Source organism: Manihot esculenta, chromosome 14 (assembly GCF_001659605.2).
Source record: "Manihot esculenta cultivar AM560-2 chromosome 14, M.esculenta_v8, whole genome shotgun sequence".
Classification (NCBI taxonomy): domain Eukaryota; kingdom Viridiplantae; phylum Streptophyta; class Magnoliopsida; order Malpighiales; family Euphorbiaceae; genus Manihot; species Manihot esculenta.
The window spans coordinates 2,726,082-2,743,622 of record NC_035174.2 but is presented as its reverse complement, the minus strand read 5'-3'; the positions used below and the strand labels follow the sequence as shown (position 1 = coordinate 2,743,622).

The 17,541-nt window shown below is 35.1% G+C and overlaps 4 protein-coding genes across 9 annotated transcripts; 1 reads left to right on the top strand and 3 right to left on the bottom strand.

Annotated features, from left to right (window-relative positions):
* On the top strand, window positions 1-8,622 carry LOC110630832 (pentatricopeptide repeat-containing protein At4g38010). Of its 6 annotated transcripts, XR_002490428.2 has the most exons (7): window positions 1-2,195; window positions 5,396-5,458; window positions 6,143-6,905; window positions 7,016-7,210; window positions 7,293-7,497; window positions 7,630-7,697; window positions 8,276-8,622. XR_002490428.2 is itself a non-coding variant. In XM_021778434.2 (2 exons), the coding sequence occupies exon 1, from the start codon at window positions 386-388 to the stop codon at window positions 2,174-2,176; it is 1,791 nt and encodes a 596-aa protein (XP_021634126.1). In that variant the 5' UTR covers window positions 1-385; the 3' UTR covers window positions 2,177-2,195; window positions 3,860-5,112. The 6 variants fall into 6 exon arrangements, 2 of the variants coding, with proteins under 2 accessions (XP_021634126.1, XP_021634125.1); XR_002490423.2 differs by having other exon boundaries at window positions 7,016-7,497; XR_002490425.2 differs by having other exon boundaries at window positions 7,016-7,502.
* On the bottom strand, window positions 5,505-7,512 carry LOC110630831. The gene is given in 7 exon segments (XM_021778432.2): window positions 5,505-6,053; window positions 6,056-6,427; window positions 6,430-6,497; window positions 6,499-6,636; window positions 6,638-6,875; window positions 6,878-7,193; window positions 7,195-7,512. Coding segments are annotated over 7 exon segments (1,932 nt in total). The 3' UTR covers window positions 5,505-5,571.
* Window positions 8,623-11,156: 2,534 nt separating the features above from the next.
* LOC110600439 (protein HOTHEAD) lies at window positions 11,157-13,530 on the bottom strand. The gene is made up of 5 exons (XM_021737302.2): window positions 13,421-13,530; window positions 12,669-13,316; window positions 12,202-12,605; window positions 11,490-12,040; window positions 11,157-11,383 (listed from the first exon to the last, which is right to left on the bottom strand). The coding sequence occupies exons 1-5, from the start codon at window positions 13,485-13,487 to the stop codon at window positions 11,329-11,331; spliced, it is 1,725 nt and encodes a 574-aa protein (XP_021592994.1). The 5' UTR covers window positions 13,488-13,530; the 3' UTR covers window positions 11,157-11,328.
* Window positions 13,531-15,888: 2,358 nt separating this feature from the next.
* On the bottom strand, window positions 15,889-16,690 carry LOC110599780. The gene is made up of 2 exons (XM_021736351.1): window positions 16,356-16,690; window positions 15,889-15,913 (listed from the first exon to the last, which is right to left on the bottom strand). The coding sequence occupies exons 1-2, from the start codon at window positions 16,688-16,690 to the stop codon at window positions 15,889-15,891; spliced, it is 360 nt and encodes a 119-aa protein (XP_021592043.1).
* Between the last annotated feature and the right edge of the window lie 851 nt (window positions 16,691-17,541).

The following is a 17,541-nucleotide window of genomic DNA, read 5'->3' as shown; positions in this document are numbered from 1 at the left end:
AAAAAAGAAGACAACTGCCGTGTGCACAGTCCAACGCTTTGCGAGAACGCCCTTGGGAAAACTCGAGCTTTCAGGAGGTGTCTGGCGGGTGTACTTAACCTCTGTCCCTTCATACGAACTGGACCAACCAAATCAGTCTCCTCACTTCTCAGACCTTACATTTCCCTAGCAAGGTTATGAAGCTTGAGAAAACGCTTCACTTCCTCGCATGTTCTCATTATCTGCTAATGCTAATTCATCGCTTCTCTTCCCTTACTGGTTTAAGTCTCTCTGTTTCACGAAATCATGGAGTTGTGCCTTTCTAGCAATCGCGAATCTACATGTATATATCAAACAACTGACATAGCTTTCTCCTGAAAATGGGAATAGTGCAAGTGCAGCTAATATGAGCAAGATTAGGCCATATCTCGCGAAATCAGTTCTTTTGGAGTGCATTTCTAGATGCAATAACTTGAAATATTTCAAGACGATCCATGCACAATTAGTTACTTCAGGCATTGTTCGTAATGACTTAGTTGTCAACAGAGTTGTTGACTTCTTTGGAAAATCTGGTGATTTTGTTCATTACGCTTGTGGTTTTCTGAAACAATTTGATTGGCGCATAAGCTCATTCCCTTTTAATAGTTTGATTTCTTGCTACGCTAACAGTAGTAGGCCACAAATAGCAATTTTGGGTTATAGACAGATAGTGAGAAATGGGTTTTTACCCGATGTTTACACTTTCCCTGCGGTTCTGAAATCATGCTCAAAGTTTCTGGGGATCGGAGAGGGAAGACAGATTCACGGGGTTGTTTCTAAGATGGGCCTTGTGAACGATATCTATGTGCAAAACTCACTTCTTCATTTACATGGTGTTTGTGGTGATTGTGATGGTGCTGGCAGAGTGTTTGACGAGATGCTCGTGAGAGATGTGGTCTCTTGGACCAGTATCATTTCCGGTTATGTGAGGGCAGGGTTATTTGATGAGGCTGTAACTATGTTTTTGAGGATGGAAGTTGAGCCAAATGTCGCAACATTTGTTAGCGTGTTAGTTGCTTGTGGGAGAAATAGAAATCTGAGTGTTGGGAAGGGAATTCATGGGTTGACTTTTAAGCGTGCCTTAGACGGATGTTTGGAGGCCAGTAATGCACTCATAGATATGTATGTTAAGTGTGAGTGTTTGAATGAAGCCAAGCAAATATTTGACGAGCTTCCTCAGAAAGATATAATTTCTTGGACCAGTATTATAAGCGGATTGGTCCAATATAAACGTTCCAAGGACTCGTTGGAGTTGTTTTATGATATGCAAAACTCAGGCGTTCAGCCTGATAGGATTATACTTACCAGTGTGCTTTCAGCTTGCGCAGCCATTGGAGTTCTTGATTATGGCAGATGGGTACATGAGTACATGGAACGGAGGGCAATCAAATGGGATATTCACATTGGAACTGCTATGGTTGACATGTATGCAAAATGTGGCTGCATAGATATTGCAGTTCAGACCTTCAATGGAATGGCAAGTAAGAATATATTTACATGGAATGCTTTGCTAAATGGGCTGGCAATGCATGGACGTGGCTACGAGGCACAGAAACTTTTTGAAGAAATGGTAAGGATGGGCATGACGCCAAATGAGGTGACATTTCTTGCCATTTTGACAGCTTGTTCCCACTCTGGCTTGGTAGATGAAGGGCGTAAATACTTTTGTCAGATGACAAACTGTCAGTATAATCTTTCTCCAAGGTTAGAACACTATGGGTGCATGATAGATTTGCTTTGCAGGGCTGGACTATTGGATGAAGCTTTACATCTGGTGAAAAGTATGCCTATGCCACCTGATGTGCTTATAGTGGGAGCTCTTCTTAGTGCTTGCAAAGCTAAAGGAATTTCCGATATCTCTCGACGTATACTAGACCACCTCATAGAACTTGAGTCTCAAGATAGTGGGGTTTACGTGCTCCTCTCTAATATATATGCTTCTAACAAAAGATGGACTGATGTGACTAAAGTTAGGAGGTTGATGAATAAGAAAGGAATTAAAAAGTTCCCTGGAATGAGTATTGTAGAGGTGGATGGTAAGGCACATGAGTTTCTTGCTGGGGATATTAGCCATCCTCGAAATGAGGAGGCTTGGATATTGCTGAAGTTCCTCACCAACCAAATCTTCCTTGAAGGGCATCTGCAGGACTATTATTGACAACATAAACACATTTCTTGTAAGTATCGATTTCATATATATATATATATATGCATGTGTGTATGTATGTATGTAATTTATTTTTTTTGGGTTTCACGTTCCCAAATTTTGCTATATGCTTTAAATTTCATGCCTTCTTAAATAACATACTTTTTAAATTCCATTTAGAGACAGTATGAAGACTATTATCTTAGTAGAGTAGTCTCAGATTTCTGTTTATTTGCATAATCAAATAGAAAGATGTGTTCATCAGCATCACAACTTCCCAATACTTGTATGATAGGTCAATTTTTGTTTCTTTGTCTAAGAATTTTTTTGGTAATTGCCCCACTCTCCCTTCTCTCCTTGGTTGGCCGGTCTATCTTTTCCCCCTCTTTTGTCGAGACAGTGTGCTGTCACTTGTTTTTGTCTTGCCATTATGTTTTCCAGTAACATTAGTCAGTCAGAATAGAAGAATACAACTTTCTTTCCTCCATTTCACTTTTTTCCTCTTTTGTTTGACCAAATACTAATGTTATTTGTCACGGCCTGAACGGTCCAACCCCAAAAAGCACTCAAACTGTGTGATACTTAGCTCAATCCGTCGAACTAAGTAAGTCTTACTCTCAATATATGCAGCGGAAATCAAACAAATGATTGTAAAGGGCTTAAACTAGTTTTATGGGTGTGAAGGAAGCTAAACTAGCGAAAACTAGCAAGAAATGAAGAGAATTGGAGAAATAGACTTTATATTACACTTGGTAAAATTTTACAAGGCAAATAATACAAGAAAACTCAACAAAGTCTTTACAAAGTGTTACAAGGTTGTCCCTAGTGCTATTTTGGCGTAGGAGGCTTCCATTCTCCTGCCTGTTTTCTCCAACTGTGCCGGTCACCCCTAGCACCCACGGGCCCGTTCCACCTGCCTACTGGCTAATCTGCCTCAATTAGCATTTTCAGCCTGCAGCCAGCATAATTAGCCCATTGAATCTCATTTGGGCTGCCGAAAGTCAATCTTTCCACGAATTGTGGGGATCCTTGGTCTCAACACCTTTGGACCGTGACATATTGCAGGGGTGGCTCAATAATGCTTTGTTAAGTTATTGTACACTACACCTCAGGCAACAATTCTATGAGGAAAGAACAAAGGCAGGATTAACTTTGCACTTGAGGTTTCTTTGTAAGCTAAGCTTGTTGAATCATGTTCAAGGGTGTCATGCATAATGAGGTGTCTTAGTTTGAATGGAGCTTTGAAGTCTATGCTAGATAGACTAATTGTAAATGGGTGTTAAGTTTTTCTAGCTGGTATTTGAGTATTCAAAGAAGTATTCAAAGGAGGTATTGCTAAAGTGTCTTAGTAAAAAGGATCATGAAATGACTCTATTGTCAATACACCTGGTATTATCTATGGTAGGACGACATTTATGAGAGGCAGTCTGTTATGAATAATGGATAGCCTAAATCCATAATAAATAAATATTATTTATCTAGTAGTTTCTTTTCAAATTTTCCATTATCTTATTTTATCATATTTTTTGTTCTCTTATTCTAGATCTAATAGTTGTTTGTATTAGATTTCTACTTTGATTAGAAGTATTAGAGCACAACTATAAAAGGCTTTTATTTTATTCAATAAAATAAGCAGATTTATTCTAAAAATTATGAGATTGAGACTCTCTCCCTTTTGAATCTTGAGGTGTTAAGAGCTCCCTCTAATGAGCTTCTTTCCTATCAATCATCCCATGACGCGATCTGTGATCCGGAACCATAACAACTTGGTATCAACGACTTGACTCATCAAGTTTCAGAGCTCATTCACGCCTTCAATAGAGGAGCAAACCAAAACCAAGATGGAACGAGGAGCAGTCAATAAAGTTTTGTCTAACCAAATAATGATAGTGTTGAAGGAATGACTAGATATATGAAACTTGATTTTCCCTCATTCGATGGCTCTAACGACCCACTTGGATGGCTTCATCGCTGTGAACAATTTTTTTCAAAATCAATAAATGATTGAAGCATATAAAACCAATCTAGCTGCCTTCTATTTTACTGGTGAGGCTCAATTTTGGTTTTACTGACTTAAACAGGAAGAACCTGGAATGAAATGGCAAGTGTCCAAGGAGAACTGCAACTTGTGATTTGGTCCTCCTTTGAGTAGCAATCTCGTGGGGGAGTTGGTGAATTGGAAGCAAGTTGGATCAGTAGAAAATTATCAGCGCTAATTTCAATCCTTATCGGCAAGAGCGACAATTGGTTGAACCAATCAACCAATTGACTTTTTTATTGCAGGATTGTCTGAAACTATTCGGCTTGAGGTGGAACTACAAAACTCTCCCAATTTAGTTGCAACAATGAATTTTGCTCGAACATTTGAGAAGAAACAACAATTGAATTGGATGATGACAGCTTACGGGTCATTTCAAGCAATGTTGTTAAAGGCGATAAAAGGTGAGAGGCGAGACGAGGTGGCATCCCCTCACTTGACTGAGGCGAGGCGCCTACACAAAGGCAACGTCTTAGTCCACAAAGACGCTAGGCAAGAGGTTCCAAAGGCGACGCCTCTCTAAAGAAAGCCTTTTTATAAAAAAAATGCTTTTAAATAATAAAAAAGAAATTCTAGTCTCTCTTCATCTCTTTTAAACAGCATATAACACTCCTACAGCAGCTAAAATGCAAATTTCTTACTTTTTTTTTTTGCTCCAAATACCATTAACAAGGTATGTCTCTCCTCCTTTCTCTCCTCCTTTCTCTCTTTCTCCCTTCTTCTTCTTCTTCTTCTTCTTTCTCCTCGCTTCTCTCCCTGCTGTAATTGCATAGTAGCATGTCTTCTTTTTTTAATTTTTCTCTCCTCTTCTCCTTTTTTTCCTTCTCTTTCTCATCATCTCTTCTCTCTTTGCTAGACGTGGCACAACAACAAATCCTTTTTTTCTTTTTCTTTTTAAATTTCTCTCTTGCAAATAATATATATATTTCATTTGAACATGTAATTTTTCTTTTAAATATGGGTGTTCATCGAAGTGTTTATATGTATATATATGTATATTTAAAATATATAACAAAATTTTGGCTTTGTTGCCTTCAGGATACATCCTCTCTTCTATATAACATCCTCTCTTCTATTTTGTTTTACTCGATAACTCATTGGCAATTCAGGATACATTGTTGGTAAGATGTGAACAAGGTCAAACATACATTGTTTGTCAAATTGTGCTTAATGGATGTTTTGGTCTAATGCAGGGAAATTAAACAACCAACGGTTTTACTTGAGCAGCTGGCCTGGAAGTATATTCATGTTTCTTGGTATTGTGTACTAGATTTCCACTTCTCATCCACTGTTTTTCTTCTGCTAAAGTGCAAGTGCAAAGTATGCTACTGGGATTGAAACGAAAAATGATATACATAAGATTGTGCACTTAATGCAAGGTCTTGAATTTATCATATGAAAGAACAATAAGGCCTACCTCTTTCTTAACTACTGCTATACCCATATTGGCTTTTTCTTTACTCTTTTTGGTTAATCTTCCTTTTGCTCCATATGTTCTTCTCTCAAGAACTGTTGCCTTTTCTTCTTCATACTTATATGAGAATGAGATGTGGTGCAAGAACCTGCAGCTGAGAGATATGTTGCTTCGATCAGCGACCTTTTGTATGAGAGGAGCCTCAACTTTTTCTCCTTTCCAATCAAACACATTGAATGCCAATGCAGGTCCCCTATCAAACTTTATCTTTGACCCATATATTCTAATGTCAGGGATTTCCTCCATATTTGGATGCTTGAGCTTCATTAAAGCATTCACCAGCCTATTGATCAGGCACCTTGCCCTGTTACTGATCTGTGTCAGTCCCAATAAATCAATTTGATCCAATCCCTTGCATTCGACCTCTGTGGTCCCAGTACTGGTTTTTGAAGTTTCTTGTTCGATTACTTTAGCAGGTTTTCTTAGTCAATAATTTCTGAAGTTTCTGGTTCTTTTCGTCTTGCAGATGCTACTATGGTTTGAGACTTGGAGGCTGGAGTTTCTGGTACTTCCTGTTCTGCAGCTGTTCTTGCTGTTTCAGTCTCAGAGGTTTCTGATGCTTTCTTTTTTCCAGTTTTTACTTTGGTTTGGGACTCGGAGGTTTCTCCTTGTTCCAGTTCTCCAAAATATATCTTTGGGACGGGCATTGGACCTGAAAAAGAGTTTGATGTATCTAATTCATCTTCTAAAACAAATTTATACATCTTTTCAAGTTCTTTATCAGTACCAGAAGAATTGTCCAGGAACCAAACAGCTTCTTTGCTGGGACAAGACTTACCATTCCAGTAATGGTTGATTCTGCCAAGAGGGGAACAGTAGAGGCATCCAAATCCAGATGGGTTTTCCCCAAAAATCTTGTAGAAGGAACAAATGAGGAAGTCTGGGCGAATGAGAGGGAGGCCAAAGCTGTCCATGCCTTTTGGTCCCAATGCACAAGCATCAATCAAGATATGCAGCCATTCTCCTGAGGATACTCAATCACAAATAAGGATATCTGGCTCCAGTCACTCTAGAATGAAGAGGAAAGACAAATAGTCCTCTCTTCATGTTCTTTTTTCTGTTCCTCATTACCATCTTCCTTAAGTTTGCTGAATCAATCCTGAGCCTAGGCCATGAGAACTCGGCTGACATGACTTCGCCTCCTTTTTTCTTAGAACAGTTAATCATGGTTTCTACTGCTTCACTTTCATAGTCATAACAGTCAGAAGCTTCTGACTATATTGGAAAGGGTAAGATTCTGCTACAAGTTTGAAAGCTGATGTTCTTCTGGCAGTGAAAACCATACAATAATCATTTTCAGGTATATTTAGAAAACTCATGATCCGTCTCCTTACTGCAGACTCTAATTCTGATTCTTGGCCACCGTGAAGTAGCTGTGTCTTCAGATTTCCCATCTTGTAGGAGACACTGAATAAGAGAAAATGTGAAATTTGAGGAGGTGAATGTGGAGAAGAAGAGACAATTTGTTTTCTGGAGTCATGTTTTTGTAGCTGGGAATAGGAGAAGAGACCGATGCCCAATATAATCAAGGAAGGTACGGTGGGAGAGTGAGATATGATAGTATTCCTGTTCTCAAATTTGATCAACTTGACAGGTTTCATTATATTGTGGATAAGCTTTGGAGAATTCAGCAAATGTTTCTTGCAAAGATGGGAGAGACTCGGGGTTTGCGAAGACAGAGGAAGCAGCTGTCTCTGCAAAGTTCTGGCGACATGTTGCTATTGTGCTTCTGGTCTTGCCCCTTTGTTTCTGGGGCTCAGGAAAGCCAAGTTGAGGGCTGAGGCAGCGGCAATTGAGGCATGACTGGGAGGTTTCTTTTATGTAAGGTCACTGCATTTTTTTTTTTTGCACTCCTCAACATTTTTGATATTCTATATCTGGTTTCTTTGTTTCTTTCAATCCGCTAGCGGTGGTAAGTTTATTTGAAGCATCTGTATTATAATCTATTCGCAGTAATCACTTGGTTGTAAACGGGATGGGGACGGGGTGCCTCTCACGCTCCACAGGGACATGTTGAACAGGTCAGACTATAAAAATGATTATATGTCTAGCATGTTTCATGCAGTTGACCTTGTTATATGATATTTTAGTGAACAATTAGCACAATGCATCTTTCATGGGTAAAACTGTTGATAATTTGCTTGATAGAAATTAAGTTAAATAGACACATCAAAAGCGAATTCTATATAGAGAGCACCCGTAATGGCTGCACCTTTCCTTTAGGAGGAAAAAAACAAGGAGAAAAGTAAGTAATAATTTGACATTGGCAAATGGCAACTGGAAGCATTTGAGCTTCTTTTTTTTTTTTTTTTTTCCCTTTTGGAGAGTCATTCAACACTTTGGTTTTGGGATGAAGGATATTTGGATAATGGATGTAGGTACGTTAAAATCTAAGAAATTTTGCATACCCTATTGACTGAATCCAAGTAGCATAGCTTATAGATGCACACACCTTTTTTTTTTCTCTAGGGAATTAGTTCTTTCCCGCATTACATCATTGATCATATGGATTTATAGGTTTAGCCTTATATGGACAACAAGTACAAAATTCTTTGGTGGTCATGCCTATTGTTAATGCCTAAATCTCTGTTTCAAATAGTTGGGTATCCGGCAAATGTTCAAAGCAACATATGTAAGCGGACGACAAAACCCATTCTTACCGATAATGACCCTGAAAGCTTCCTTCAAATTTGCTTCCGGTTTAAGGCATTTGATTTCCAGGTAACAAAAAGCCCCACTCCAGCGCTTGGTGAGTGCCTATTTATAGGGGTGCCATGTGTGGTCCTGTAATCATTACTAAGGTTGGTTGTATTGCCTGCTCTAAGTCTCTTCAAAAGTGGTTTTGTGCTTTTCTTATACAAAACTTGGAATGCCAAGTCCAGATCCTCAATATTTATCAAAGGAACAATTCTATCCGAGGACTATCCTTGGATATTATAGCGTAAACTACTATTAAATCCTGAGTTTAAATTCAATAGTTCATCATTATTTGAAAATCACTCAAATATCTATATATTTTATAAAATTTAACTTTTTAGTCATTTTATATAAAAAAATATTAGCTTATCTTGAATATTTATAGTATTTAATTTCTATAATTTTAATTATACATATTATTTAATTCCTTTGACTAAAGTTAAAATAAGTTGATTAATAATTATTTTTATTAAAAAATTAAAAGATTTGGTTTCACAAAATATAAGAATGATTTTACTAATAAATTTTCTGAAAACTTGAATCTCATAATAATAATTCTAATATTTTAATTTGGCTAATAATCGTTGATTATGGCGTAACATTGATTTAGAGAGTTTGGATGGTTTACAAGGGAGAAAGTAAAATAGTTTTTATTTTCTATTCTTTATTTTTATTCATCATGTTTGGATTGATAGAAAAGGGAAAAGGAAAATAAATTTATTTTTTTCTTTTAAAAAGAGAAAACGAGTGAAAAAATATTATTGTTTTTTTGAAATTATTAAGCTACCCTTTATTTGTATATAAAGTTATATAAAGTTAAAAAAAATTAAAGGGTATAAATATAATTTTAATTTGAAATTTCATTATTTTCTCTCTACATTAGAGAAAAAATAATCAAAGTAATTTTTTTTTTTTTTTTGTTATCAAAAAGTAAAAGATATCATTAGCAAGTCAAACATACAAGGCCAACAAGCCCAGTTTAGCAAATTACATCAGGCTTAAAAAATATCAATACAGCCCTGCAAGATTAAGCCCAAAAACAGAAAACCTTAGACTGTAACCGAGTAACCCGAATCCAAGAAATTGGATTCCTCTCTCACGCCGCTCTTCTTGCTGGGGACTGGCCGAAGACGATGGGAGGAGAAAACAAACGCAGGATTGCATGTGCAAACCCCTTGGTACTATCGATTGAAGAACAACAAAACCAGCAAAGCTCTCAAACTCAGAAGAAAAGATTTTTCACCCGTAGCCAGTTAGCCACAAAGAAATACCATTTGTGCACAGAGGAAGCGATGATCGAGCCTAGGGAGTAGGCAACAAATTCAAAGATTTTAGAAAAGGGTGGAGGTGATGTGTTCTTCCGTGACTCACTCGCACCTTCTGGATTCACTCTGGTATCCAACGAACCACCAGCTAAGATTGCCATCTATACTCTCCACCGGAGCTGTACAAAGAAGGATTGAGACTTGTGTCTCCCAAAAGCACAAGCAATAAATTAGATAAAAAATAAAATAAAATAAAATAAAAAAAGCAAAAACCACAAAAACAGAGGTAACAACTCCTCAAAAGGCTCCATGCATGTGCTTTGTTTTGCTTTTTTAACAAAATTACAAGAGGATGGGGGAATTGGGGTAGAACATGATACTTCTAAGATTTGTACTAATGCACATTTGAATTCTGCTGTGAAAGCTTCTTCCATTGTTGCATTGAGCTTCACAAATTTGCGAGAGACAAATCAGCTAAAACTGAAACTCTGATAGTTTGTGACTTTTTGTTAAACTACAAATTTAAATTCACATTGTTTTTCAATTGAACACCTTTCTAACGGTTCTGAATTTATTTATATAATATCCACATTTGTCATATTTCATATACAAATTAGTTATACTTAAACCGATTAAATACGATTATCCACTTTATAAATGTGTGAATCTGTTTCATTTTGTAGAAAATGTATCACATTGTCGTTATTAAATTTCTTTTCTTTATTTATTTACTTGAAGAAATTGCGTTATTGAATTCTAGTTAAAAGTTTATGTATGGGCTTCGTCATCCTTATAGTAAAGGAAATATGAAAAGCTTCCATTTGCAAGCGAACGAAACCCATCCATATCTATCAGTTAGCCTCATCTGATGGAGCCGCCTGCTTTCTAAATTCTAGTTGATATAATTTAAAGAAGGGAGATCCTATATTTTTTAAAAATTTATTAGCTATTTTTTATTTTAAAATTATTCAATTAAAATGTATTTTATTTTTTTATAAAAAAAATAATTATTTTAAATAATAATAGTATTTAGTTCATATAATTTTATTATATATATTATTTTTTCTTTATAATTTTAATTATTCATGTTATTAACCTTAAAATAAGTTGATTGATAATTTTATTTGATAAAAAAATTAAATAATTTAATTTACAAAATAAATTAACGTTTTCACTGAATAATTTTAAAATAAAAATAAATTAATAAATTTTTTAAAGTAAATCTCCTTTAATTTTTTTCTTTTTGGAGAAAAAGAAAGGGTCTAGCACTAAAACATTATGAAATTAATAAAGAAAAGAAGGAAATAGCTGAAGAGAGAAAAAGTACTGCATCAAAATAGTATAAAATTAGTTTAGGTCCCCTTGTCACATAACAAACTAAATATGAATTATACTATTTTTAAATAATTTTTTTCATCTAAAGATTTTATTATTAAATTATTTCTCATATAAAATCAAGGTTATATAAAATTCAAGTTAAAAGTTAATTATAATTTAATATAATAGAAGCCTAAAATTGAAGGGGCTTTAGTTGTAAAAATAACTTGAACAATGCTATATTGAAATGTATTAAATTTTGGCAGCTTTCTCTACCAAATAACAGAAAAGCAAACTTACTACAAAAATTGAAGTAATTAAATTCACTGTATTCCGATACTATATACAACTTAACATCGACTCACAATGATGCTCAATAAGCCTTCCACTTAGTAATTCTCTCACGCATCATCATCCTCCCCATGTATCTGCATCACCACTTTATAAATTAAGTATACTGAAAATTAATAATTTATATGAGCACGTCTTTTCTTTTAGCCTCTTCTGTATAAAGATGATATATTAATGGATTACCTTCCCAGCATCATAACGGTAGCTTGAGGATTAGTCCCAGGCGAGCCAAGAAAAGTAGAGCTATCAATAACCCTTAGTCCATCAACCCCACGAACTCTGTACTTTCGATCAATAACCTTCCCAACTTGGCAACCTCCGTGATAATGCCATATGGTCATCACTGTGTCTATGCAAAATTGTTCCAAGGAAATTGTTGTAGTAGAATGCCGTGGTCTCAAGTTCACTGGTAGGTTTGCCATTAAGCTAATCAGAGCTTGCACTGGTACATGTTTGTATCGAAATTTTGAAAATGCCTTTGTGTTTATTATATTGATAATGGTTTTCATGCCTTGTACACACTTCTTCAAATCTTCTGGGTCTTTGAAGTAGTTGAATTTCACTGATGGGTTGTCGTTTGGATTTGTGGTCCTGAGCTTCAGATCGCCTGTGGAACGTGGACCCGTCACCTTCTCTAGAATAATTCCGCCTTTTAATGTTGCGTTCACAAGGGAATTCACGGTTTCAACAGCTCTTGCCATAGCTTCTGGAGTCAGTATGGATTGTTGGCCTGTCTAAATATGTCATAAATCACGCCATTTGTTAGTTTAATAAAATTATCAAACACATTAAACGCAATTAAATTACTTAGTAACGACGCATGAGTTTGTGGGCCAAAATTTCTCCAAGGACCAATTTCAAACACCAGTAGTGTTTTTGGTGGGTGAGTAAATACCTTATTTAAGGACAATTCATAATCCCTAACGAATCCTTGAGCCCAAGAGTAAGCAAATGTCAAACCACTGGCTGTTTCGATGAAGCTACCAAATTGAGTGATGCCCACAACTTGAATGAGAGAGACCTCAACAGGGACAGGGGAGGGAACAAACAGAAGATTCATTGGGTTATCAGCCATTCCTTGGCCCACCATGGGATGGTCGAGCACAACAGGAATGCCATGGGCTCGAAGATGATAAGCAGGTCCAATACCACTTAGCATTAGCAGTTGTGGGCTTCCTATTGCTCCAGCCGACAAGATTATCTCGCTCCATAAGTTCCTATTCAAGAATGCCGTGTGCCTTGTCCCCGAATCATCTTCAAAGGTCACCCCATAAGCTCTTGGTCTTGCCCATGGTCTCCCTGTATTCGCAATTAGGAGTTATTGGAATATAGATTTGCTAAGATTGTGAGCATGTGTTTTACCTTTTCCTGTAAACAAGATCTTGAGCACAGTGGCGTGCAAGTAGACCAGAATATTTCTTGGCTTAGCATACTCCAGCAGATCAGCAGCAGTGTGCCTGTGACCATCCGCATCAAAGATTGAGCCTCCAATTTTAGTTCCAGAAACATGATCATAAGTAAAACCATTATAAGGAGATACTCCTGCTTCTATCAACCCATTCCTCACTGCTGATTGCCATTGTAACATTGTTGGCTCAAACACAACCTTCTTCTCAATCCATTCATAAGACGCATTAGCCAATTTTTCACTCCATCCAGATTCCTTCACAAAATCAGCGCTGGCGTGAGTATAAAATCCGGCGTTCAGGGAGCTTCCACCGCCAAGAACACGCGCACGAGTGTTGTATACTCCATCCTCGGAGATAAAGGATTGGGAAGGGGAATTGGGAGACGTGTCAGAAATTGAGGCAACGAAGTTTCCGATGTTGGTTATGTTAGTATTGCCATAGGGGGAGCCTCCTCTTTCAAGGACTAGAACAGTTGCATTCTCAGAGAGAGTTGCAGCTAATGGACACCCTGAAGTTCCACCACCGACGATGATGTAGTCATAGTACAACACTGCTGGTGCGGAGGTTGCTTCGTGAACAAATGTGTAATGTAATTCTGAAGCTGCAAAAGATATATAGACACAAAAAACAAGTGTAAGAGAGCGAGGAGAGAGAGAGAAAGCAAATATCAAGACAAATCCATACCTATCTGTGGAAGAGGGTGACAAAAGCCATGAAACAAGAAAATCCCAGAAAGAAGGATTCTAATAAATTTCCAAGAAAGCAAACCCATGCCTCCAACCTTAATACAAATCCTAAATCTATTACAAATCCAACTACAAAGTTGCCTTAAATATACTCGAAAGAAGCTCGTGATCTAAGTGGCTGTGATTTCTTTGGGTGCAAAGATGTCCACTATGCCATGAAAAAGATGCATATTATTCTTTTTAGTTCAACAACATAAATTTACATATAAAGATCCAGTTTCCTTCAACTTCAAACGCATGCATGATGTGTGAAAATAACGTAAATTTGCCTGGAAAAAGCAACTATAATAATAAATTAATCAGACCCTTCTTCTTCATTCTTAAATCTTAAATCTTAATTATATTTAGAAAATTTTAAATTAATTTTTTAAATAGAATGCAATCCTAATATGAAAATCTTTACTACAGGCCACAACAGTGAACCAATGAAATTGTAAGAGAAGACCCATTTATATTGTTGATCCATATTCTCCGGCCCATATTTCAACAATGACTAATCTCCAATGACTTGACTACGAAAAGTTCTTAACTACACCAGGATTTATCAATTATTTTATATCTTCAATCAGTTAAAATTTAATAAATTATATTTTATATTGAAATTCATGATATTTTCTAGTAAGATATAACATTATTTAAATAATTTATTTTATTTTATATCATATTCTATAAAGATTCGTTGTTAGGATTTGAGAAACATGGACCAATTGAAATGATGAGGCAGGTGAGTTACAGATGATACCATACCTAGTTATTCATATGACACTGTATAACACGTGGATGGATGTGAAAGGCTGCCCTTCACCATTTAACGATTCTTGATTTCTTGTGATGATACGGGTCAACAGCAACCTATCCTCCATTACATTAATTAATTCCAATGTTCATGTCCCTTGTGTCAACCTTTAGAAATTGTCTTTTTATTAAGATGGCTTTAAAAAATATTAATTTTTAAATGAAATAATATAAATTAATTTATATTAAAAAAATGTTATCACTTTTATCTTTATCAATTATATTTTTCTAAATTATGTAAAAATAAAAGTAAATTTAATGTTCTGTGTTTTATTATTTTGATTCTCACATTTTATATGCATCTTAGTTTATCATCATTTCACTCCTTTAATTAAAAAATTAGATCAATTTTACGCACGTGATAATTTTAATTCACTTAAAATTAAATTATTCACACTTCAAGTTTACTAAATTGTATTATATTAAAGGAGTATTAATTAGCATTAGCAATTAATAAATCATTTAATAGAAAATTTATTAAATGGTTAAAGTATAAAAAATACATGCTTTTATTGATTTTTCACTTCCACACTTAAAATTTATAATTTAATTTATATTAAAAATATTAACAAATAATAATAGTCAAAATATATAAACTGCTACTAACATAAATGTTTTAACACTTTTTTGAATTGATAAATGTAAATATAATTTAATTTGAATTCAAAATGGATATTTATATTTATAAAAAAATCTAAAAACAATTATTGCAGGAAATAATATTTTTCTCAATAATGAGGGTATCTTTGTGCAGTCATAATATATTTTTCTTATTATGGTTGTGATGTATAATGAATGCAAGCTTTAATCCCAAATGGGGAGGAAGACGGAAGACCCTACATACGTGGTAGTGTCTTTTCTCTGATGAGACTCTACACCGTTGCTTAATTGGATAAGTGAAAAGGGATATGCCGTCCGGCCACCACCACCATCCCATGGATTGGCTTGGCCACCGTAGAAATTCAATTTCTGAACCAACTCTATCTGATTTAAAATTTCTTTTAACTAACCATCACATTTCCTACTAATACCCTTAATTAGATTAATTTTTTAGAACATCCACTAGAAAGAATTATAATTGAAATTTTATTGAATTTGAACACGAATAAATATTTAAGTTCAAGCATTGCTATATAACGAAGGAAAATAAAATAATTTATTTTTGTAAAATTAAATTAAAAGTTGAAAATTTATTGAAATGACTACAGGGGATGGAGTATTAAATTAGTTATCTTAATTTTTTTAATAAACAATTATAAAAGGAAGAAAACCTAATATAATATTTAATTGGAGGTGCATTTAAGAACCGTAAATGCAAAGACATGAAAGTCCAAATCATTTACAACAAGCTCTAGTTTTCATCACCACTGCAACAGTTGAACTAGACAAGTTATACAGTTTCTGTTCTTTCTAAACTGCAACTGCCTGCATTATTTTTTGTTTGTGATTAATTATCTCACTTTTCCTTCTTGTTTCAGAATCCTAAATACTACAATGTCATAATGAAAAAAAAAATCCATATCAAATTAATTATAGAAATTTGGCTCTTTTTTTTTTTTTTTTGTTATAAGAAAAGCATTGTATAAGCTCAAAACAGAGAATAAGAAGCAAACTATAAAATAAATTAAACTTTCACTTAATTCCAAAAGCTTTAATGCTGAGGAACAAGACAAGCTTCATGAAACAGGAATTCTGCATCTTTTGAGACTTTGTGACTTTTTATGTTTGGACGAAAGACCAAAAAATCATGTACGAACTATAGCATAAACACATGTATGGCTAAAACCCCAAAATAAGGAAAAGTTCAAGCAACTGAAAAAGAGTTGAGATTCTCTAGGGGATATTTATTCTCCTTCCTCTACAAACTGGTAGAGGTAAGTATCCCACAAGAAACTAAAGTAATTACAAAACAAAATTAAAGACCTCAACTTCTCTGATCAAACAGTAACCTAAATATATCCCAGACGAAAACTTAAAACGGCCTATCCATCTTAAGGAAGAACATGTCCACTCTAACTAACCATGGCAAAGTTTTTATCTTTGGTGTCCGATGTATATATACATGAACCGAGCATATCCAGTTCTGTTCCGTAAACTACCTCGACAACTTCCTCGGCTTGGAAGGAGTGATCTTGATCACAAGTCCGGGGAAAACATCATCTGGGTCATGTATATGCGGGTTATGCTCAACGATAAACGGGTCGCCACACTTGTCGCTGATGGTGTGCAGGGTCTCCCCTTCTCCAACGACGTATATTTCATCGCAAGGTCGGCCCAGAAGCAGGTTCCCTTTAACAGGCTCACTCGTGGAAGAACTCTCTCTAATAGACGCCAACAATATTAGGCCTAGTATGAATATGGCAAAGTACAACGGCACTGCATCGATTATGGATATTGAGACCTTGATGGTTTGCTTTCTGTAAATCGAAGCCATATCTTTGTATATGAGATAGAAAAGAGAGGTGGGTTTTTGGGTGAGATGGAACAGAGAGGTAATATAGAAACCTGAAAATAGCTAGAAATCGGTGGAGTGCGTATTTGAGTTAAACATACATGTATTTATATATGGGTATTTGTAGAGTCATAGTTGAGATAGAAATAGGTCTTTGAATTTGGAAGTTTGAGACGGGAGGAAGTTGGGTTCAACGACAAGGCGACGTGTGAATTGGCTATTAATGGTTGAAATGTTACAAGAGTCGTCAAATTACCAAGAAGGCCTTTTTATTTTTATATTTTTTATGGTCTACAGATATAATATTTTATTTTATTTTTATAAGAATTAGGTTTTATATTATTGGTTGCGGAAGAGGTGAGCTGATCATTATTTATCAATATATAATATTGTTTTTATTACATGGGAAATCATGGGATCAAAAGTCTAGTATGATCGCTATTTTTGTCTTTCTCATCTTTTTGTCATGATCTTAATTATATTATGAAGATGATCTTGATGTAATTAATTTTTTTGTAATTTTAATTTTTTTTTATCTAAGTTATTTCAGTTAAATGAGGCTAGCAGTATAATTTACTTTAATAGCAATTAAAAAATAAAAATATAATTATAGAAATACGATTTTAAGTGTACATTTGGATTATAATATTCTAATTGGTTAAGTAGATGAGCCTTAATTTGTTTGAGTTTTGTAGGATCTTCTTTTGAATTTTGTTTTGACATTTTTAGCAATTGCAAGTACCTGGTATCTAATAGCTAATTAATGATAAAATTTTGAATTATTTATCAAAAAAAAAACCTTCCCCAATACAGAAAGCCTCCAAAACAAGTGC